Source organism: Phalangium opilio, unplaced genomic scaffold (assembly GCF_054372755.1).
Source record: "Phalangium opilio isolate 3A_F unplaced genomic scaffold, DU_Popi_V2 ptg000232l_1, whole genome shotgun sequence".
Taxonomy (NCBI): domain Eukaryota; kingdom Metazoa; phylum Arthropoda; class Arachnida; order Opiliones; family Phalangiidae; genus Phalangium; species Phalangium opilio.
The window spans coordinates 1,966,689-1,992,403 of NW_028324223.1; the positions used below are offsets into that span (position 1 = coordinate 1,966,689).

General features: G+C 36.5%; 1 protein-coding gene across 1 annotated transcript in view; it reads right to left on the reverse strand.

The window, feature by feature from the left end:
• LOC149612750 (BTB/POZ domain-containing protein 10-like) overlaps positions 1-25,715 on the reverse strand; it is a 73,095-nt gene that overhangs the window by 10,987 nt on the left and 36,393 nt on the right. Inside the window, exon 3 of the mRNA XM_089858351.1 lies at positions 4,114-4,293. Coding sequence (XP_089714477.1) covers positions 4,114-4,293 — 180 coding nt within the window. The remainder of the gene's footprint in view (positions 1-4,113; positions 4,294-25,715) is intronic.

Consider the following 25,715-nt stretch of genomic DNA (forward strand, 5'->3'; position numbering starts at 1 on the left):
TCCAATAACTCCGGTTCAGGGGTATATTAGACACCTAACACAAGAAACCCCTGATTTATGATCTGCGAATATTACGAAACATTGGAATGGTGCCACATTTTCTCAACCAAAATTCGGCAATAATTCAAAAAGGACCCCCCTTTTACCGTAGTTTAAAGAAGTAAATCTGGCCCCCGACCCCATCCTGTTCGATAGACTTTAAACTCTCAGGGGGTTGTGCCCCCCCATAATCAAAGGGATGCCAAAACAAACCTATAATAATTTCAAATTCTTATAGCATTAACTATTCTTAAAATACAGTTTAGTATCACTTTAAAATAACTCAATGGTTTATACCCAAAATTGAAGTGGATTTCATTTAAAATATCGCATTTGTCAAATTTTAAAAGCTTGGATAAGAAGTTCATAACATTAATGCTAAAGAAGTATGTAACCGTTGCAGGGTGAAAAATCAATAATATTAAGAAGACTCTGGTCTCGAATAACAAAACCATTCTGTAAATTTACGACTTAAGGGTAAATTCAAGACTGCATGCAAAAATTGTAATTGCAGCATTTGTTGCGGCTCAAATAAAATCAATGTTTTTGGGTAAATTTCCTTCTCTCTTGCCGCCGCCTTTGTCGTCGCTGCATAGTTAAATTGACCATAGTGATTTTAGATTGGTACGGGGGATGTCCCCCCGTCGATAAGAGGGTAGACTGACGTCACGCCAAGAAGCTTTGACGTCATTCCCGGGGATCTGAACGGCGGACCGCCTCTTCAATTATTTCTTTTTTTTTTAAAGGAACCCCCAAAGTTTATATTATACTTGCCGATCAATGTCACCTAAGATTGGTTCAAAGGTTAAACAAGGGGTCGAAAAGGCTTTCATTCTACCGTCAACTCGTATCGGTTTTCTATTATAAAAGGAAACAGCTTTCGAATTTTCCCCCAAAGAGATAGCTCGAGATAGGTTCAAAATTACCTATACGTAGCTACACCTTGACAGAATGTGTTATTTTATGCAAATTTGACGGTTTGAATTTAAAACGAAAACAATTTAAGTCGCCGATACGGATTGGCCGTAAAAAGAGCTTTAAAATGAGACCAATTTCGAGAAAATCGGCCCATAAATAAGGAAGTTTGAAAATTTCAAACTTGAAACTATAGTTTGAATTGCTTATTATTATTATTTTAAGCAAATTGCAAGTTTGAAAAATATTCGGATGTATACCATAAATGTTATAAAATTTCTGCTTTACGTAAATTACCATAAAATCCTCCGATAATAACAGAACCTATTTATTTTCAAACTTGCAAGTAAAACAATTGCAAGCAGCAAGAGTTGCAAGTTTGAAATTTTCCAACTTCCTTATTTATGAACGGATTGAGACGTAATTGGGCTCATTTTAAAGGTCTCATTAAACTCTACTCAAATATGAAATAATACTTCACGAAATGTTAAATGGTGGGGCCCCAGACCAAATATAGTACATGCGCAAACGCAAGTAAAACAATTGCAAGCAGCAAGAGTTGCAAGTTTGAAATTTTCAAACTTCCTTATTTATGATCGGATTGAGACGTAATTGGTCTCATTTTAAAGGTCTCATTAAACTCTATTCAAATATGAAACAATATTTCACGAATTCTAAAATGGTTGGGCCCCAGACCAAATATAGTATATGCACAAACAAATTTAAACAAGGGGATTTGGCTAAGAGTGGCACCGTATGTTTCGGTTGGTAGAGTGGTGGTGGGGGATTGGAGGGTAGTAGAAAATCTGGGATTATTCGGTAAGGAAATCAGAAAAATTGCGTACTTTTAGGACGAGGTTGCCTTTTGAGGAAATCGGAAATCCGTTTTCTGAGTGCGGTCGACCAAAGATAAGAAGAGCTTCCGTAAAAGCTCCTGCTTAAGTAAGGAACCGCCCAAATACCACCGAAACTGAAGCAACCGAGCGAGCGACCAAAAAATCCTAGCCTAACATTTAATATTAAGAGCAACTTAATTAATTAATTAAAGTTAATACGCACGTAAAATTAAACGTGACCGGCGCTAACCAAATCAATCTTAAAACTGAGATAAAAGGTCACGTGAGGTACTCGATTTTAGTATAATTTTTTTTTAATTCATTAGGCCTAAAGTACCTAATAATTTTTTAAATTAAACTCAATAATTAAGTATAATTAAAAACCAAATTTAAAATTGATATAACCGAGGCCACGTAATTGATATTAAAAGTCGTCTACCACCATAAAATATTTGACCTAATATTAAAATCCACGTTTTAAAAATTAAACATGACGAACAGATTTTGTTGGTTTTAAAAATATACCTAGCAAACAGTTACACTTTTGATCATAAGTTAATAAATATATATAAGTTACCGTTAAGCTTCCTACACGGCACAGTAAGGGAGAGTCACGATTGACACGAATACCACGTGGAGTAATTACTCCAGGGAGCGTATCTACAGGTATAGATTACTAAATTAAACTCGGGTGTTTTTATCTTTCTACTACTACTCCTCCTCATCTCGGGGCGAAAGTAACTACGCTCCAACAATTCCGAGAAGATGACGAAAAAAATAAGAAAAAAAAAAACTTCGACCAAGGCTTAGATGAAAAAAAAAAAATCAAGTAATTGAAAGTCTATTGATCGCTTCTTCGTTCGCTCGTCGCTATTTCGTTTAAGGGTTTTTCTATTTTTGTCCTTCCATGACTCCCTTCCCCCCTCTTCCCAAACCTCACACTCTTCAATGGGGGGGGGAATCTTCTAACCGGGAGGGGGGTAAGAAGCCCCCACAAAAGGGGGCGACTCTACGTCAATGAAGTCGTTTACAATTTGGTAATTAAATCCCAAACAAACCCGGACCAATCCTTTTCCTGATTTGCCTTCACTTTCATTGGACCTAGCTTTATAAAAAAAAAAAAGAACGTACACTCGTTAACCTCTATTATAATGTTCTTCTATATATCAGAATTAACCCCGCTTTTCAAGACACTCAAAGACTATAATCGTATAAGACACCCAAATGTATATTTTTGCTCTAGTGTTAGATGCGTGAGTTTTCTTTACGTATTTACGATGTTAATTGCGCTTTTAGGCGTTGACCTTTGAACTATATATATATATAATTTGACAGGTTTAAAACTTACAAACAATATAGTTCTAAATAAATAAAATAAATAAATAAAGAGATTTAAGTAAAGTTTAAAAGGCCTTGTACGTCTCTTTTCAAAATTTCCTACGAAGTTTAAATAAACAAAAACAAAAACAAATAGTTGCTGAAAATTGATTTAGGGTTAGGACAAGGCCAAACTCTCTCTTAATACAAAAGAAGGCTTCAGGGGGGAAGGGGGGAAGGGGGGGTTCGTCCAATCAGAATAAATTCACTATCACATACTAGGCAAATTAATTGTCTAGCTGAAAAATCAATTCTATTAATCAAATCAAGTCAACCGCAGTTGTCACTGAGAGATAAGCCTTTAAAAGTCAAATTAAAAACGCCTTAGGGTAGGTTTATCTTTCAGTGCAAAGTAAGTTTGAATTTTAATTCCAATTTTTATACGTGATTTAACATTAAACGAATTTAAGGGTAAATAAATATTAAACGGAGTATGGGGGTAAATAGTCCTAACAGCCTGGTACAGTATTACCACATTTATATCGAACACTAAACCTTAATAAAATTGGAAAAATACCGACCAAAATATCATATGAAAAGCTTAATAAATCATTGTCAAAAAATTGGGGGACAGTTTAACTTGAAAGTAAATTCCCATAGGAAACCGGTTTGTGTTATGTTATATCGGTTTCAGGTTAGCTTGACGTTTTGAGGGATTCAAGCGGGCACTTTAACCTGAGAGTTATATCGAGCTTAAAAATATTGAAAGGTTAGTTTAAAACGTATTTCGAGGTTAGATTGACGCGGATGGTTAATATCAAATTTAGGGGTTTTAATTTCAAAGGGGCGCTTTCTATTCAAAGGCATTTTAACCCCCACACAATAGGGACAAAAAATCTTAACAATTTTAATAAGTTTTTTATAAATAAAATTAATAAAGAAAATTTTATTTTGAAACGGAAATTATTAAATAAAATAAATAAAATATTTTTTTGCAAGGACTTACTTATTTCGAGGTCCAGAATTATGGACCGTTTTATTGTTATTTGAGGATGGATTCGCCACTGTGATGGTGGTCACTAATTCACGATGACCGCAAGTCACGCCACCACTATTAGCGGCGCTGTCTTCCTGATCAGAGCGATTCGTAACCAAACAGGGTTTTAATTTTGGTGAACTCGAATATCTAAACACAAAAATAAATAAAAATAATATTTCAAAGTTAATTTCGTAAATTAATGAATACATATATTTCAAAAACGCGATTAAAAATAAATGTCGTTAAATACGAATAGACCTGTATATATAATATTAATTAAAAACCATTACAAAGCGTCTTAGTGAAAAGGGCTTTAATGATAAATCGGTTAAAGCTGACGCGATCAATAAATGCTTACCCCACATTTAGGTAATTAAAAGTGTCACCAAGATACTTAGTGTCAAAAAAACCCCTTTCTTTTTCTTTTTTTCTCAGTACATGTCAGTTGGTTCAACGTAAATGAACTAGCGCGTTCATAGACAGTACAATAGAGACCCATTTCAAGGTTACCAATAAACCATTCAATATCTTTAATAAACCGAACAACCTTAACTTGAAAACAAAATCCACGTATGTTAATTTAACAGTATTAAGTAGTATTATTATTACGTATTCATCCACCTCAACTTATGTCATAAACCGCTGGAGTTACGTAACCGTCAGACGTGTATCACGTGACAAACCAGACGTAACCATTCTTTCTTTAAGTTTATTTCCTTAAAAATGTCGTGAAATTTTAGGCAGGAAAATATTTGTGGATGGCACGCGAAGGAGGGGCCATGTATCAAGTCCCCCCGTTTAATTTCACGCTTGAACTGAAACCCGAAAGTTCTACCTGTCCGTGACACTATATTTTTCCCGAGCTGACTTTGTTTATTTTGGTTTTGTTTAAGACTTTAGCAAATATTTCGTCTTCTTAAGGGATGCGGCGCAATGTTAAAAGACGTTTGTCTATGTCAGACTTTAAAATATATTATACAGGGACGGAAGAATCTAAATTCAAAAATGTTTCGCTCCAGTTTGACCCATTTTCCAATCTGGGTCGTACTTAATAATATACTTAATTTTATACGAGACATACATTTGAAAAGAACTCGTTAAGAGCTCTAAAATGACACCGAGAACGTCAAAATCGGATAATAAATAAGAAAGTTAGATTTATTTCAAATTTGAAAATTCATGAGTCATGAAATCCAACTTTCTTATTTACAGTCCGATTTTAACGCGATTTACGTCATTTTAAAGGTAATAACGAGTTCCATCGTTATTCCATAAAACATATGAATTATTTCTATAAAAACCATCCCCAATTCTAAATTTTGCCCCTATCTTCAAATGAGTCAATCATAAATTGTCGCCAACTGTCTCGAAAATCAAATATTATATCGAGGGAGTAACTAATTTCAAATTAAATAAGTAAGGAAAAAAAGAGGGCGCAGATTGACAAAATTATTCGAGCGTAATTTAAAGGCAAAGCTCCGAAACGACGAAAGTTTCTGTCTGACTGTGTCTGTTGAGGTAGGGGGGGAGGAGGGGATGAAAGGATAAAAAGGGCACCGGGGGGGGGGAGGAAATGTAGCTAGCTTCAATCTTTATCGTGAAAAAGGCTTCCGATTGGACGGAGAGAAAGACTAGACTGGGGAGCTATAGCAGAAAAATAGGGAGCAAAACTAATTTCGCTGGAGCTCTCTTTAAAATGGTTCCCTAGCGGTAGCAAATCAAATTATACGATTTTCAAGCTCAACCAGAAGAAATGTTACAGCTTGGGACCAACCAACCCTAAAGCGAACCCGAGATCCACCATTCCTTATAACATAAGTCTAATAATCCCCCCTATAAGTTACTAAACAACTAGAATGATCCCATCACCTCCCGGGTTATTAATAACCTGGAGAGAAATTGTTGATGTCAACCCCTTTTCTAAGGTACTTTGAATAGAGTTACATTACTTATGAATGGTTGCAGAAATACTAGAAATATTCTTAAAAAGTCTTATTTTATTTTTTATTTTCAAAGACAAACCTCTGAAATTCAAGCTAATGTCTCTTACAATATAACGCGTTGCAAATCGAAATAAATTTTATTTTTTAATAATTCTTTTTTTTTCCTTCTGTGTAGTTGGTTCAGTCAAATCATCGGAAACTCGCACAGATCGTTAACTATTTACCGAGGTTGGGTCCTTAGACATTAAATTATACTAAATCGGACCCCGAGTTGAATGCCATGGTACTCTTATAAGTCATTTTTGAAGTCAATTATTTCAAAAGAAAAAATGGGAACTTACAAATTTGAAAATTAGAAGAGATGAAATTGAGTAGCTAAAAGAAATGAAGTCTTATACGAATTCATTATTTTTCAAAGTAAGAAAGTCCAAGCTAATTCAAATTTTCAATTTACTTTTTTATAATCGCTATAAGAGTTATAAAAATAGCCTCAACAAATTGAATTTAAAAAATATATCTCAGATCAGAAAGTAATAAACTTGAAGTTATAAATACATAAAAAAGGGTCTATGAGTAAAACATTACAACACTTGATCATCTTAAGTAAGTAAGTAAGTAAGAGAGATGCGAACAAAACCCCGGAAGTTTCCCAGTAACAAATTCCTCCTTGGGATTGGAACCCTAAGTGCTGTACGCTCCCTCCCTCAAGTAGGATACACTAGTCTTTGAGGCACTTGGAAAGAAATCCCCATCTAAAAAACAAACCCATTTCCTAATATTTTTTTTAATTTTCTCGCAAGCCTCTCAAATGGTATACTCGAATAGAACTTATGCATATACCTTATACACGCATATATATACATATAAGCCGCAATTACAACTTTAGAAGTAGCTTGTTTTCCCATTGAGAACGAGTTAAATTTAAAGCAATCTAAGAATGAAAGGAATTTAATCCTGCAGCAGTGGTAGCAACGTGAAAATCCCTAATGAAACGCTTGGCAAGGTCCTAAAAGACTATACATAGATGGCGCGCGCTAAAGCGTACCACACACTTAAGTTGGCGCGTGCGACAATCGTAGTTTGCTTTGGTGGCAAGGCTATACCAGCGTTAGGTATTTTTATTGAGGTGCAGAGCAAAGTCGGGTTGGGTTGGGGGAGATAGGGATGCAGGCTTGTTAATCCCTCTATCGGAGAGTCGTGACACCACCTTCTGTTTTCCCGCCGCGTGGTTGGATAACGACGGAGAGGCCAGTAATTCAGAAAATAGACTTACTTCTTGGGGATGATAATTAAAAGAATTCTTGCGGACGGCTTAACCGGCAATCGCTATCGATTCGTACAAGGCCTAACAACCCCAAACTCGCCTTTCAAAACCCAAGGAAAGCTACGATACTTAATATCAAATCCGATGTAAAAACAAATAGATTGTAAAAGGGGGGTTAGAAAAATTAATTCCCCCCGGATTTCTTTACTTTAAGCGCATGCGCATTTCAGGGCTGCCAGTTATTTGTTATTAGAGCATCTCCTGCATCATTCAGATTTACACACTGAATGATCCAGTGCTGAATCGAACAGAATTCTGACTGGCAACACTTACAAGTATTCGCGCACTATCTATAAACAACCACTATAGTAGTTTTACTAAGTGTATATAGTTAAAAATAGAAGCCAAGGCCCAAAAATTGGACAAATCCCTATTCCCTAGTGGCTTGGTCGCTCTAGAGTGTAGTTTTCAAAGGGGCGTATTGATACTCAATGTTAAGTCTGGCGGCATCAATAAAAAAATAGTGCTATGAATAGAAATATGGATGGATGAGGTAGGGGGGGGGTATAGAAGAAACGATCCAGATTTAAATAGGATGTCATTTAAATTTCAAATTTTTATATCTCGCGGTTGGTTGGTAGGGAGGGACTCAAATAGCTACTCAAATTTCCGCCTTCGAACATGATAATATGGAACAGGATATGGGCCAAAGACTCTATGGGGAATTTTTACCTATTACAATTTATTACAGCAAACCAAGTTAAAGGAAAAGTCTACCACAAAAATTCTTAAATATTATTTATAAATTTTAAAAATTTACTTCCGATATTAATTTGCATCTTTAAATAATTCACTTTCGATATTAATTTGCACCTTCAAATAATTCACTTCCGATATTAATTTCCACCTTTAAATATTCACTTCCGATATTAATTTCCCAAGTTTAAATAATTCACTTCCGATATTAATTTCCCAAGTTTAAATAATTCACTTCCGATATTAATTTCCCAAGTTTAAATAATTTACTTCCGATATTAGTTTCCCAAGTTTAAATAATTTACTTCCGATATTAATTTCCCAAGTTTAAATAATTTACTTCCGATATTAATTTCCCAAGTTTAAATAATTCACTTCCGATATTAATTTCCCAAGTTTAAATAATTTACTTCCGATATTAATTTCCCAAGTTTAAATATTCACTTCCGATATTAATTTCCCAAGTTTAAATATTCACTTCCGATATTAATTTCCACTTTTAAATAATTCACTTCCGATATTAATTTCTACTTTTAAATATTAACTTCCGATATTAATTCCCAAGTTTAAATATTCACTTCCGATATTAATTTCCACCTTTAAACATTCACATCCCACAATATTAATAATACGAATTAATTTTAATAATAATAATAATAATAATAATAATAATAATATTAATATATTTAGTAGAAGATGAAAGGAATTTCGATTCGGTCTTTTGTTGAGAGATTAAACTTTTCTCAAGAAGCGCGTAACCATTTTTAAGTTTTAAATTATTAAACATCAGCAAAGCCTATTAATAAACCCTTAATTCCTGAAGCGCGGACGCTCCGTGCACGCTACGAATTTTCTAAAACCTAATTAGAAGGCTTGGAACTAAGAATGTCTCCCGGAAGTTAATAAAAATTAGAAGTAATCGAATGAAAAGCAAATGGAAATAATTCCAGAAATCAGACTTACGATATTATTCATGGCACCTTTGATAACTAATTATTCATTTACTTCCGGACATGGGGGTTTTAGTTTTAGAGACGAAGAAGAGCGGAAGAAGGTAAAAGGGGGTGATGGAAATTGGAAGAGCTTAGCAAACTAGGATTGGGAAACTTTGAGTAGAGAGAGAAGCAGCTTCGTGTGTCCAAGTTTGCTAAAAGCGGATTAATTTTTGGTTTCCTTTCCTACCAACGTTTCATTTTATTTTTTTTCCTAAATTTAGTTTTAGATCTCGACTTTTTTTTATTTTATATAATTCCTTTTTGGAAATCAGCATTATAATTTAATGAGGTACTTTTTGTCCCTCGAAACGAACTCATGATCCCAGACTAGACAGAGAGAGAGAGCATTTACGTAAAAGGTTTTATACGAGGGGTCTAACACTCTCCGTTAAAAATTAAAAGTTACTAATTTTTTAAACCTTAAATTTATTTATTTATTTTTATTTAATAGAATTATGTAATATATTTTTTATATTTTAGGCTTAAATTTAAATATAAGTATCCATCCCCTCGGTAAAGTGGGTATTATATACAGGATATAATAATATTTTATTAGGATTAAATCTAAATTTAGTTTAATTTAAATGGGAACCAATTTATTCGAAATTAGGGTCGAATATAAAATACTTGGAATTGAAATCATAAATACACCGATTAAAATAAAATTAAGTTTAATTGAAAACTAAAACTCGACTAAAAAAATGAAGGGGGATTGGGGGAACTGAACTGAACTTGTAGGTTTTCTGTTTTTCTTGAAAATAAAATAATTAGGATGAAGACCTACAAACCCTAATTAAAAGAAAAAAAAGGGTTGGAGGAAGCTGGAATTGATTGAAAAACTTTCAAGAAAATAGAAATTCGCCCGAATTTTGTTCTCGGTTTTAATTAAGTAAGAAAGGGTTAATTAACAAGTAAATCAGGAATCGATTTAAATAGATCTGTAAATATATCTAGATTACTATAAATTCGTCTTTAGAAGCTAATTATCATTTGTAATAAAATATCATTTATTTCTTTTTTAATATTTCATTCCTTTTATATTATTAATTATGTAAGAAAGGGTTAATTAACAAGTAAATCAGGAATCGATCTAAATAGATCGGTAAATATATCTGTAAATCGAGCAAGCGAAACATAAGGCACATCTTAAAAACATTATCAGAAATTTTTAAAGACATAATCAGTTAGTTTATTACGCAGATAATTAACAATTGCACGCCGTGATAAAAGCTAAAGCAAACTGCAACCTCGCTTATATATATAGATTTCTTGCCATTCTTTGAGTCGAATCTATCTATAGCAATATAATACATCCGGGCTGACATTGGGGAGGAGGGGTAGGGGGGGTCTAAAAGGAGTCGTAAGGTTTACCTAAGCTTTCTTGCGCCTCCGTTATATATAAGAAAAATCGAAAAACGTCCGTCGGATGTTTACTTAGTCAATGAGTTTTCCTACCCCCCCGGCATCCCCCACCTCACCTCCTTAGGATGACGCTGGGGTTGTTTCCCCCCGGGGGATCTGTATTTCGAGGGTGTCCGGGTATCCCCCAACCACCCGCTTCTTCGATCAGGAAAACGTCATCTTTCGCTTCTACGAATAGATTTCTCTAACATCTCCAACAGGCTCCTTGCCTTACACTTCTGCCCCCCATCCCCCACAAACCCCCAACTGGGGTTACGTTAGCAGAAAATATCAAAGTTCAATCGTTACCCAATTACGCGTCACGTAGTAGGGGTTGTGGTTACTGCGGTTAAAGTAAATAATTAACTTAATTGCGGGTCAATATGAAACAACTTTTAAAATTATATTTTTATCAAGGTTTTATTTATCGAAGGTGAAACTATATAGTGGTGTTTATCAGCTTGTTTTTAGGTTTCTCGCGTAACTGCTTGTTGGTTATTGAATTACTTTCGCAGGAAATAAGCTCAGCCAGTTTGTTTTCGTTTTTTTTCTTCCGCCATTTATTTTCGTACATTGTTAAATTTGGCGCAATTATTTGAGTAACGAAACGAGTTTACTGATTCAGCAAATATTTATAGCGTACGGGAAATTGAGGAAATTCAAATTATATACTGGTACTATTTTAAATTCTAAATGAATTTACTGGCGGATACTGAATTTGGATTGAGTTCGAATAGGGCTTTAAAATGATACAAATATCATCCAAATCGGAGCGTAATTAAGGAAGTTTGAAAAATATGAATTCAAATTTGAATTATGGGAAATTAATTTGGATAATTTCCAATTTCGTTATTTATTGTCAGATCTTGGTATAATTCTTTTCTGGATTGAGCTCGAATATAGCTTTAAAATGATACAAATATCATCCAAATCGGAGCAAAATTAAGGTAGTTTGAAAAATATGAATTCAATTTGGAAAATTTCCAACTTCGTTATTTATTGTCCGAATTGGCCGTTCTTGGTATCATTTTAAAGCTCACAGCCAGCTCTAACACGTCCAGTCTATAAAATAATGTTTCAATTTAAAGAATGATGTAAATTTGATGAAGAAAAAAATGTAGAAAGTTAATGTAAAAATATTGAAGGAAAATGAGGAATTTGATCGAAACATTTCGAAAGAGAATAGAAAGAGTATAAAAAAAGGAGTATGAGAAATAAAAAAGAGGGTCCAATTGTTTGGGAAGGTTGCTTTTCCTTAGGCCTTAGCTATAAACAACTTCAAAGTATACCTCATTATCCGCAGCTACCCGCCAATCCAAAGCTAGTAGAAAAAGAATACTTTTTCCCTAACCTCCCCCCCCCCGCCCTTCTTCTATTCAGTTTTTCTCGTTTTAAAAATATAGCTTTAGTCTTTTTCTCAGAATTTGCTTTGGCCATAAAAAAGAACTGTTCTTGAGACACTGAGTTAAGCCTTGCCAGGGGACTTACTTTGAGAGTTCAGTCGCGCGCGCTTTAATAAGGAACTCGCATTCGCCGCGCCGAGAGAAGTTTATTTTTAGAGGCCTTAAACTAACTCAGACGCGAAGTACTTTAAGAAATAGTTGCGGGTAAAAAAAAAACCCCAAAAAACCCGTTACTTTGATTTTAAAACCGGTTCTTTAATAGATACGTGTATCTAGTAAGCGCGATTTAATAGATATTAAAAATAGCTTTAAAATGATACCAAAAACGTTCAAATCGGACTATAAATAAGGAAGTTTGAAATTGCCGAAAAACCATGAGTCATGACTCATGAATGGCAATTTTGAAAATTTTCCAACTTCGCTATTTACAGTCCGATTTAGCCGTTATTGGCATCGTTTCAAAGCTCTGGTCAAGCTGAACACGAATATTCCGCCCTCTTTAACGTGAAACAATAAACTAAACCGCGAGAATCAATTTTAAAGTGGTCTAAACCCGTACATAAGCCTTACTTGAAAAGCAGATACCAGAGAGAGGTAAATTTAAATTCTTCGAGAATGGGAGGCATCCCCCCAAGGTTTTGAAAGCTTGTTGGGAGAGGGGAGTCGGGAGGGGGCTAGAAAATGCAGGTAAGACGGGGGAAAGAACTTTCCCAACCCCCCTATCCTATCCACTCCACTTGTTATAACTTCGTACACGGGTTTGTTGAACGAAATTGAACTAATACCGCCAAGACCTTCGTAAGACTGGGGAGTTTTGCTAAGCCCTACCTTTACTCTACATTAGCTTTAATTCGTCGAACGAATGAACAAAGTTATAAATAGAGATAGGGAATGATGCGCTTCTAGCAAAAGACGCTGTGTATTGGAAATCAATGAAACAACTTTAGGACGTTCTAACACTGCCCACCCTGGCCCACCTACACCCACCCCCACCTATCCGCCTGCCCACCCACCCTACCTTTGCCCAATCGCCATCCCGCCTCTTCACCCCAAGTACAGCCGAGCGTTTCTCAACACCCATTGCCAAAACGTAGCAACTCATTTTATCACAGCATCTACTTTTAATTCCAAAGAGAACCAGTAGAAAATCAGACATTATTCGACTTTCTTCGGCAATATTTGAATTCAATTAAAACAAATAATATACTTATTATTGCATCAGTAGACTTACATTTAATCCCACGAATTAAATTTAAATAATTATTATATATAAAAAATAATATGTAATAATTCGATTTGAAGAACGACGTACACCGGTGTATTGCGGGCGAACATTTTTACAGGGGCCCCATAGAAAATGCATAGGCTGTTGAACCCCTGCAAGATGGCTTCCCCCTAAATAGAAATTATTAAATATTTTCGTTTTACAATATTTTTGCACTGTGTTTTCGTGTATAAAATGTAAAGAGATTCCGTGCCCGGAATCGTCTTCTTTCCCGCTCCAGAGTGAACTAGAGAGATCTGAGGATACTCCAGGGATACCAGCCAGCCCTGTTTTTTTATATTTCTTTCGGCGCACGTTGGGGAAGATGGGGGTTTGGGGGGGCGGGGGTTTGGGGTGATGTACGGTGATTGGCGGTATATCGGATAGAACGGGGATTCCAAGCAAAATAAATTTGTAATGCTAAAGGTATTTTATAGCGCCCGAGCCTTTCTATCTCCATCGTTATGCCGCTATAACCAAACCGACCACTATACTTTCACTCCCCCACCTTTTTTCCTTTTTCGTACTTCTTACAGCGTGCTTCGGTCCCCCCATTCAATCTACAGTTGTATTTGGAGTGTTTTTCTTTGCATGTTAACCGCAAAACCCGTTTTATTTTTTCAATTGATTTTGTGTCCATTGTTGATTTAATTATTTATTTTATTTTATTTCCGATATCTATGGAATTTATTTATGCGTATATTTGAAAAGAGGACAACGAGAGCTTTAAAATGAAATCAACCTCGTTAAAATCGGACTGTAAATAAAGAAGTTGCCGATTTTTCAAAAAAATCAAAATTGCCGAAAATTTATCGGCAATTAAGTTTGATAAATTTCCAACTTTCTTATTTACAATCCGATTTTAACGGGGTTGATTTCATTTTGAAGCTAGTGGTGAGCTTTTTACGAATCTGCGAGGACATATAACGACGGCGCATGCGAGGTAAAACGCGAGCCCGTACAAGCAATAAAACACACATATAGGAAGTGGAGACGTGGAAATAAAAATTTCATTTCCGTCTGCAAGTATATTTATACTCCAACGTTAAACCGAAGAAAGGTTACGTATCCTGGATGTCCAGGTAAAGTACCAATCCCTCAAGACGTTTATAGATCATTTCAACCAAAATCTGAACTTAGCTTCTACACAACCGACTTTAACAAATATATGGCAACTCAAACAAAGGTTACAACGAAACAGCTCGAGCCACAAACTGAAAAAGTCCATAGTTAAAAACAAAGTGACTTGGCCACGGAAACAAAAGCGGATTGGGTACACTAAGCCCTTTATAACAATGTCAAGTTACTTGGTAAAATAATTCTTTTGAGTCTCTGACATACCGGACCACGCGATATTTCAGTTTTCCCCTGACGTTATTTATATACATAGACTACTTTCTAGCCAAGGCAAATACGTATTAAGTATCCCTCCGCTCTAGACCATCCTTCGCTGTACGCTTAAATTGGAATCGGGGTCTAAAGAGGTCTCTTTCCCGAAGAAACCCCGGGATTGGAAAATGATTCATAAGAAGGAGGAAACTCATATTTTCAACTGGACTAAAATTCAAGCTCAGTTGATAATACAGCCAAAGCTGAGGCGGATAAACACACAATGTTAAATCTCATAAGAACAAAAAAGTAGTATTATTATTTCCATCAAATATAGCGGCAATAGAAAAAAAATTGCGTTTTCAGGGAATGTAGTCCGGGATTGCTTTCAAACTCGCTCGTAAATCAGAAAGTTGCCGTACCCTGGTACACACTCAGTGAAAATACGCCTTAAGTCTAAATCCTCAGTCATAGCAAATAAATTAAAAATAAATTAATAGTTTCAAATTTGAAATAAAAATTTTTTAAATTCTGTAAATTTGAGAAAAAAAACTTATAAAACGCAGTATCTATCCCCTCGGGACTCCATTCTTTATTCCCTTTAAATTTAAAGGGAAACTTACAACTCAAAAAATAAAAATTCTGTTTATAAATCGACTTGCAAAATAAATTTCGGTGTGTCCTTTAAGTTGACAGTTACGTCATTTTTGCAGTAAGAAATTTCCCGGGGTCGCAAAATGGGCGTGTCGGTAATCTAGGGATATTTCCTGTCATTGTAAGACACGGCCCCTTTTCTCTTTAGTAAAATTGCTTTGTTTTAAGGAAATATTTCTTTTATAAGGAAAAAGGGGCTAAATTTAAGTTAGTTCGCGAGAAGGAAATTTGCCCCCTGTAATAGCATTTTTCCTACCATCACCACCGTTCCCGGAAAATAGCCGGCCGGCATCATTACAGTGTTTTTATTTTTTATCGAGTTTAAATGTTTAATTGGGCGGAATGATTGGCTTCTTATCTGACCCCCCCGGGGGGGGGGAAGAGAGTTCAGTTGCTACGGGTGACGTGGGCTCTATAACAAGATTGAATGGTCTTTTATGTACAGGGTGATATAGCTACCTGGAGTAGTCCTGGACCTGGTTTTTATTGGGATACTGTATAGTACCATAGTAGATTAGAGCTTAAATGGACACCATTGTACAGGACTCGTCACTGAATGGAATCTTTGGTTTAAATCCTAAGAAGAAGATGAAGATGCGTTGACCTTTGGGGGTCAAATGAGGTCAAAATTAGTAAAGACTTAGTTCAAGCGATATATCTTTCGTATGAGTGCTTTTTCGATATAAAAAACCTCCATAAATGGTATGGGCAAGGATAGATAGGGGTAGTAGTATATGAAGGTCATTTAACAAACGCGGGGGGGAGGAAGTAATTTAGTGCACTCCCCTAAACTCACTTCAAAATATTTTTCGTGACTCCTTAACATTTATTCAAATATATATATTGTTGAACTTTAAAATTAAAATTATAATTATCCTTCCTTTTAGACAATTTAGTAGGGCGTATTACGTCACTTAATTCTGGTCCAATCAGAAAACTCCATCCATTTATCCTATTCCTTGAAAATCATGGCAATCTCAGCTTCCGAAATGAAATTACCGCCGCCGAATTCCCCTGAGGAGACGGAAACTTTCGGGTCTCCAAAACTCAAACTAGGATCCTATAGGTGTCGCCAAGGATCGCCCCCATATACACGCTTCCCTATCTCTATTGCAGGATGACGTCATAAAGATTTTATTGCCGCTGGCTAAATTTCACGGGCACTGAATTAACGAGATTCTTAATTACTCGGGTACCGTTCTCGCAACGCCCCCTAGCATACACTCGTTATTTATAGAGGGGACCGCGGGGGGGGGGGCAAATGTGCTCACCTTAAAGGGATAGGATCACCATGACGCTTTTAAATAACGTCAAAAACGTATAAATCCGATAATAAATAAGGTAGTTGGAAATTTTCAAACTTGCATCGCAATTATTTTACTACCAAGTTTGAAAATAAATATTTCCTATTTATTATCGATGTTTTTTAACTTGATTTATGGCACTTCGGGAAAACATTTTTCAAACTTGTTATAAATTTTTTTTGTTCCAAGTTTGAAAATTTCAAACTTCCAGCCTTATTTAGCGACCGATTTGGACGTTTTTGGTTTGCTAATTTTGGAACCAACCCCGCGGGGTCAGATTGATGAAACTACCCCTTGAAAAGGTAAAGATTTCACCTAATCCTCGAGCAAGTTTGAAAATGAATTCCGCGATGTTACCAAAAATAGAATATATTTTTGGTGGGCACGTATGACCGACTGGGGTCTGAGGCGTCACATTTTACGCTCGCTAGAGTCTCCTCTCCCCCCCCTCACTCCGAATTCTAAGTTTTCCACTCTGGAGATTTTAACCGAAAACGGACAGCAACCGAAGCTAAAGACTTAAGCCTACTTTGGTAGAAAATATGTAGAAAATCGTTCCAGAAATAGTTCGGACTTTACGTATTTGTGAGGTTTTATTTCCGCAATTGATAAGACGCGGCAATTCTACTCCGAATTAAATTCTCTATTCGTCGTATTACTATATTTGGCTCTATAATGCATGGTTTAAGTGTGTTTTAGCCTTTGATGTGTTGCCAGTTTGGTCGTTGTCCCATCAAAGGGAAACATTTCTCAAAGAAAACCCCCTTTTTTCGTTTTCTTAATCTCTGTTCCAAAGATATATCATATTTTTTTTTAGTTTTTTTTAAGACGCTAGCAAATGGAAGAAGAGTTTCGCCATTGAATTTTCGCGCTCTTTCAGCCCCAAGCCACGCCTATACACAACAACCAGCACGATTTCGTTCCATGAGTATTTACGATATGTTTAACCATAAGTTTATAAGAGATGATGTTAAATGATAAGTATGACACGTTCGTAATGCTACTGAGAGACTTACAGCAGCTCGAGATAACTAGTTCGAGAAGGAGAACGAGGGGGAGCGAGTCAATTGAAGTCCTAAGTACACTCGGTGGTGGTAAATTAATTTTGCAGCTAGGACCTATTCCATCTAGGCACTCCTATTTAGTCTGCCTTACTAAGCCCAAATTTGACAGCAGCGCCTCCTCACTCACTGCAGGCCTCCCTCGCTTTACCTCCTCGAATCTATGACCTACCTCACTCACTCACTTCAAAATTACAAGCATTTCAGTTTGTCATGACCAGATATTAATAAACTTATGGAAGGAACATATTACTTATGAACTTAAGGTGCCTTCAGAGAAAAAAGTTTACAAATTTTTCCGCTAGGGACTCAAAAATAGCAATAGTGGTCCGTTTTTGCAAAACTTTTGACGATTTTATAATTTGTCCCACTAAAGTTGAGACCACCAGAGCTCTTTACAGCGAAGGAAAAACCTATGTTTATAACATCGACGCTCCTGGTTTCTGACACCCGAAGTTGTTGGAACGTATAGAAAGGAAATTCGTGGAAACCCTTTGAACTATCAGTAAGCCCGACCCCACCCCTGAAATCGAACAAAAGAGATAGTTCCCTATACCAAAAATTTTGTCGCGGGCTTTCTTCACATCCGCGCCCCCAATCTGGTGAAACGTACTTTTTGTAATCGCCTGTAGCGATAGTATCTGTTTGTTTTCTTGCTCGACTTTCTAAAGTGGGATAGGGGAGAAAGCAGAGATGGTCGGCATTACTCCTTCCCGCGTCTAAGTTCGCGCACCCGGGGTAAAGTGCTTTATATATTACTATTAGTATGGGGCGCCAACCTATTTTAGGGCATTTCAATACGGGATTTACGAGTGGTATTTCTGTGGGCGCTGCCATAACCTGTCGGCGGCCTTTAGTTAGTGGCTGACATTCCCTGTCGTCGAACGCGCTCCGTAGCCTTGGCAGAACAACTCTCCGAAAGGGGGCGGTAACCTCGTAAGTCCCATATAACTAGACTTTTTTCCAATGAGCCTCTATTCTAGAGCTAACACCCCCCCCCCCGCGATCCATAAAATCTTATTTTGTGTTCACATGTTGATTTGAATGCCCTTCAGAAAATCGGATAGACGTGGGAAATCCTTACTCTATTTTCACATTATTTGAACACTTTTATATGGGCCTTGCGAAGGTGTTATTTTATATCGTTTAGGTATCATTTGTTCGCCTTTTAATGAATGGTGTTTAAAAAATATCGCACTAATTCTATGCCATTCGAGCACCATTTAATGGGGTATTCGATGGGGTTATTTTATTTAATTAAGGTATCATTTGCACACCTTTTAAAGAATTATGTTTTATAAACCCATTTCTACATTCGTTTAAGCTAATGGTGTTTTTAAAATACCGAACTATTTTCGTACTATTTCAGCACCTTGTCAAGGTGTACAAATAGTGCACATTGTTCTAACACCATTATGGCACTATTTATACACCACAATTTTTTACAGTGTAAACATTTCTTTCACATGGTTGGTTGGGACTTGTAAGTTTATAAGTTCAGTACAATCACCCACCTCTGATGTTTGTATTAATAATTTTTCCCGTTTATCTCGATGGCATGATTTAATTTTTTGAACCCGTTTGCTCCGACTGTTCATTACAATTCCGTTTTTTTTAGCCATTTGTTTTTAGGTAAAGTAGGAAAATTTTAGGAAAGGAGCTCCGTTTTTACACTTTTCAGAAATGACTAGTGATATTGTATAAGCCTTTTCTTGTTCTACCAGAGAGAATTTAGAAGGGGAGTGGAAGGCCCGCCTTTGACTCTATTAAACGTGATGACGCCCAAACAAGATGTCGCGTTGAGCTTTTTGGGGTAGGCGAGTTTCCGGTCACATGTTCTAAAGTCTCTCTGTTACAAACGCATCATACCGGAAATCGACCTGCCTAGATAACGTTTAGCAGACGACGTTGCGCTACATTCCAAACCACCCCTTCCACTCCCCTTCTAAATTCTCTCTGGTTCTACTTGCAAAAGTGGGACGGGAAATAGAAGAAGAAGATATCGCCTATTCTTCAATAATTGTGCATAGGGTCTTTCAAAATTCGCCTCTTTCTCCCCCCCCCCTCTTCCCGGTAAGTGCTTTGTATGTCTTTTTCTCTTCCACCTGACCCGAAAGTTTGGGTGGTTTACTGTGAGGGGTGGGTACTGTGGGTTAAGGCGCCGGTGCGTGCGACATGATGCCGACATCCCTTAATTGGTAAACGTCTTTCAGTCTGTAGACTACGGACCCCTCTTGTTACCCCCTTGAAAAAAGTCACTAATTATATCCTGCCATCTACGGAAAATATACGAACTAGTTGCCTAAAGTTTTAGCACTGAAATGTATTACGAGAAATCTATGAAGGAGTTCAGATCAATGATTTTTTATGTCAAAATTACAAAACAGAGCTTAAAATTATCGGTAAATCACGATCCATCCAATGATGTATTTTTTTTTATTGTGTGATAAAAGCTCTAGCTTTAATCTTAAAAATACTGAATCAGATATTTTGAGTAAATCGATTAAGACGAATTGTTATTTTAATGGTAAGGCCGATTTAGTTTTTACATAGATCAATGGATAGCCTATCCTGTGCTCGTAAATTATATGCCTGTTGCGATGGAAACGTTTCATTTGGGAAGAGTATGAACTCCTCTAACTGAGACCCCCTCAACTTTAAAATGGCAATTTTAAAACTTAAATAAAACCAATAAAATTTAAACTATGAAAACCAAAAATATATCAAATTATAGGTGGATATTTTTTATTTTAATGCTAAAAATTTCATGTCGGTGTATAATCACCTTCAACTGAAAAACGGGATTTTGCGAGATGGCAAAAACAGTCATTTTGCTATTTTTTCTCTGAAGGCACCTTAAAAGTCCAATATTAAAACTTAAATATTGTTAATAATATATAATTCAAGATATTTTGCTTTAGACAATTGATGACGCACTGATGACGTCAATGCATTACGTATTAACCAAGCTTACTGTCAAAAGAATATTTCATTTTTCTTAAAAAAAATAACTTTTTTAAAGAAAATAAAATAAAAAAATAATTACGAAATCTTGGGATCGATAATGTAGTGGGGATTTTGAGTTCCTTTCCGATGGCATTTTTGTACAACGACAGCTTTTACGGCAAAACGTGCCTTTTTGCCATTTTATTTTCTCTTCTTACGTTTTTCTTAAAAAAAAAATAAATCTTTATTCGTGAAAAATGAATTAATAGAGAGAATTCGGCAAGACATAAACCCGTTTTATCATTGGCTTCATTAAAGGAATGGCCGCGAATACGCGTAGTTTTCAAGCCTTATAATTAAAATAGATTTTAATTAATATTTCGGTTAAATAAATTCCAGACTCGGCTATGATTTTATAATAGACTTAAGAATATTAAAAGAGATAACCGAATCAAAGTAACTAAACCAACCAAGTCCCGGAATATAAACTCTTAAATCCGAGAAACGCGGAAATAAATAAGAAAAATAAGAAAAGGGAAGGGTCAAGTAATAAAAAACATTAAGCTGACCTCTGTTAAAATACGGCCACCGCTTTTAGAGAGTAAATTCAGTACGTGTAAGACAAAATGTTTCTAGCAGCAAAGTATACATAGGGACAGTGTAGAAATGCCTCTACACCGCGAGGCCGCGCTGGCAAATTCATTAAAGTGGTCCCCGGTTCAAGAAACGCCCATTTCTTAGAGAGAACCGACCATTTGGAAAAGGAGCTCCGAGGAAAGAGCTTTCAAAGCGTTAAAACCGGAACTAAGGAAAACTAAAATAGCCCTTTATATACGAAGCCTAGGCCATCATTAAGTCATTAAGAAGGAAAGCGCCGTCTGCTATTTCATTTCCAAATGACCAACGCCAAATACAAAGATTCTCCTCCCCTTCCCTCCCCCATCACGCCACGCACGCTTTCTCTCTACCAAAACTTATTACATTATTATAAATTCGCGAAAATAAACGATTGAAGAAGAAAAAGCGCGGGAAAATATTTTACGTACGCGCCAAATATCGCGCGAGCGCGCGCGTGAGATTAAAAAGATGAAAAGGCGGGAAATATTATAGCACGAGATTAAAGAAAACGCGCGAAAAATATTTAGACCACGCGCTGGGAATTTATTAAAGGCGGGAAAAATGGAAGCGCGAGATTCGAGCAAAAAAGGCTGGAAATATTATAGCGCGAGATTAAAGAAACGCGCGGGAAATATTCATAGCACGCGCTGGGAATTAAAGGCGGGAAAAAATGGAAGCGCGAGATTCGTGGAAAAAAAGGTTAGAAATATTCATTCGCCTTAAAAGGAACTTTGAAAGATCTTTCCTAATGAATTTTCCAGTTTAAAAATTGAAGATTTAAGAGTAAAAATCAGTTTCAAATAGTTTTTGAAACTAATAAAATAAAGTACATAGCAGAATTCGGGAAGAAAGAATAAGGAGTAAAAAAAAAAAAATAGTGACTTTCCGTTATATTGATAGAGCCGAGGCTCGAAAATTCTAAATTGAGCTTTTCCAAGAAAGAAGGGGAAAAGAGAGGTTTGCGCTTTAAAATATTAAGAGAACATTTGTAACAAAGGAGGTTAGCTCGGGGGGGGGGGGAGAGAGACCTTAGACCCCCCTTTCCCCTTTCCTTCTCATCCTGCCTATATTACACTTCCACCTTTCAAACCCCTCTGGGGCAAAACAGACCCCTTTCCACCCCCCTCCCCCCACCGTCTTACACTTTCTTAGAACAAAACGCCAAAAGCAAAAAGAAAAAGAACGGCCTCCAAAAAGAAAGGCCTCGATAAAGGTCCGTTTCAAAACAGAAATTCAATACAACTTAAACCTGCCTAACCCCCGGCCGCCGCAGACTAGCTTACAATATAATACGGCAAAGGTCAAAGGGCAAGTTTCAAACGATAAAGACGAATAGAATAGAGTTTTAAAATGATGTAAACCAAATTTAAAACGTGTAGTAAATAAAGAAGTATTATAATTTAGGTGAGTTAAATTAAATTGGATTTTCAAAATTATCCAAGTTGGTATGCGAAATGAAGCTACTACCTCTCAGGTCCAGAAAGAACTGAACTGAGCGATTTGAAATGAAAAAATGTCTAGACTTGTCCTTTAAGGTTAGGTATAGTAGAATCGGGGTCAAAAATGCATTGCAAAATGGCGTTGAAATGAGACTATAGAAAAGGTGGTAGTTGAGTTAAACTCTCATTAATCGACGTCGTACGTATCTCGCCCCCCCCCACTTCCAGAACCCCAAAAACCCCCTGATGGTGGGGCAGGAGGGAGTGCAGTAGGGGGGGTCGAATCCCAACCCCTTAACGGCTGGCGATGGCATCAGGGTGATTGAAGAGTGGGGCCATGCCCGAGAAACAAGCGATTCAACCTCTTAAAGATGGGGCCGGGGCTCTCCCAAGAAAGAATCCAACCAAAAAGGATTTCGCCTCGTGCCTAACCCCCGATTTCATCTCAATTCCACAATACAGTACCCGCTTTTACCAGGGCTTTAGGCTTAACGAAATAACGTGGTATTAGCAATGGGTTCCATTGTACTTTGAAATTGAAAAAAGGTACGCGGCATGCACTTTTGCGAGGGGTTCTCTTTTTGAGCAGCGAAAACCCCTTTTAAAGCTATAGCATATATAGCCTGGGCCCCCCCATTTTCCTTTGCTTGAACGATTGTTTTCAAGCTTGCCGCGTTATTCCCGCCCACTTTTTTGGGGGCCCCAGCTTTTACCAATTCCCCCCTAAAGCTTTCACGGTAAAGGTACCATTTCGCCAACCCCCCCCCCCCCGGTCTAGTTCGTACCACAAAATCATATTTACATATAATAGATAATGCGCAAATACTCAAGTGTTGCCAGTTATTTGTGTGACGTGTGCAATAATCAACCGCTATCTAAGACAACAGACTGAATTAAGGTTATTGTAGAATTCAGTTCAGATCAGTTCCAAATCTGAATGATGCAGGGGAAGATCTAATAACAAATTACTGGCAACTGATTCATTTCTAATTATCTAAAATGATTTGGGGGCTAAGAAATTTATTATAGCGGCGTATTGATATTCAATGATGAAAGAAAATAGTACGTGGTAAGACGGGCTTTATATACGTCCCCTTTACCTTATTAACATGATATTACTTGATACAAAGCCCTCCGGAATAACTTGGAAATAATAATAATAATAATAATAATAATAATACCTTTTCTACAGTATAGTGACACCTAATATTATCTTCTCGTACAGTGTAACGCTATCAAATACAAGCACTGTCATTACTACACTAATATTCAATAAACATAATTAAAATAAAACGATATTAAATGAAATAATAATAATAATTTAAGGCGGTTGCTAACCAGCCAGACTTAAGCCTTGGTCTCGGTCTCTAATAGCTAGCGGTAGTAGCAGCAGCATCTTCCTTATAACTCGGACATAAGGAAAAGGAAACTGGCTTCCTCGAGATCAGAAAGACTTCCTTGCTTAGCATAAAAGCGGAGCGCAAAAATTTCGTCAATGTAGGCAATAATAGAAGGCCAACGAGATTCGGACCACTCTCCTCCCCCCCTTCGTCTGCACTTTCCGAGTTAATACAATAAACTCGCCAAGGGTTACCCGCTTATCTCCCTTATCCCCCGTTTATTCCTTATTAACATATTCGGGTCGAATATCTAGTTACTGATCTATTCAGTCAGAAATCGATTTGGAAATTTTTCGCCATACATCAAGAAAGGAAGAACGAGTACGCGGCGTTTCTTTTTACTGCTGCTGGTAATATCTTCTCAGTACCGTTGATACCACCACCACGTTACGTTACGTTACGTTCAATCATCGCCACTTCAACCTTCACTCACATTTATTTTTAAATTAATTAATAAGAATTATTGTTAATTTAAATTTAATATTTAAATTTGAGAGTAGTAACGCGGACGCTATGAAATCTTTCTGTAGAATCAGAAACCCTCAGCCCACCCCCAAAAAAACCCCATGGGGTTTACCTAGCATAAAAACCAGCTTAATAAAACCCATCACTAGAATCTTAAATTTTTTTAGATGAATTTAAAAATTTAATTAATAATTTATTTTTTTTTAAAAAAAAAAGATTGTTGTTGCAACTTCAAAAGTATTATTTAAAATTCATTATTTTTTATGAACCATTTTAATTATTTCTTATTATTTAACCAAGTCTTTTCGAACCCTGAATCAATGCAATTAACATTATTGTTAAAGTATAAATATAGCAAATGGCAATTGGCAAATATCTCAATTGCAAGTCTATTAAATAACGTTTGCCAAAGCAACCAACTTCAGTCCGTTTCAAAAGAAACGGCTTGACCGATGATCCGAAAACTTTAGTAAATTTTTTAGTTTCCAAAGTTCACTCACGATATCTAGCTGCATGAGCCAGCCACTAGGGTTAAAGTTGACCCTTACCACCATTAATACCAACAGTGGTGGCATCATTTCTCAAGTCCCCCCCCTTACCCTCCCTCCCGGCTGCAACTGCAATTGCCCCCCCCCCCCAAATCGCAAGTATACGTCAGGTCTAATCGTAACGCAGCTGTGACCAAACTCCTAAGCTAAGCTTGGCCGCCAACAACCACCACCAGCAGTCGCTCAATCGGGACTGTCCATTTTAGTCCTTGACCCGAGCTATACCTAAATTATGGTCACTTAACCTTTTAGGAGCCTATATATACCCTTTATCAGTTTCCGATAGACCTTTACGATCTAAACGGGGAGCGAATTAATCTTTAACCCTTTTGATAATATCAATTCGGTATAAATTTAATATAAAACCCAGATTGAAACGGTCTTCAAACAAGCGATTGCCGCTATGGACTGTGATCTTCAATGGACAAGTAACTTGATGCCGTTTGGGGGGCATCGTAAAAGGGTTTAAAGTTAAATAAATTACACGGTTCCATCGAGGTTAGGACCTCCTTGTTTTTACGGGGGTATATGGGTCAGTGGTCAGTACTGAGTGACTACCCCATAAAAGTCCAGCTAAATCGAAATGACAACTTTAGCGACGCCATCATTGGGAACTCGACAAATACGAAAGTTTTCACTTTAAAAAAAAACCAAAGAAAATTATTCCTAAACTATATTGGATCGTTTTTAATATCCTTTTAAAAATTTGAAAATTTACGTTCCTAGAAAAGCGTATTTCAGTTTGTAATATTTCGAAGTACGTATCCATATTTCATTGA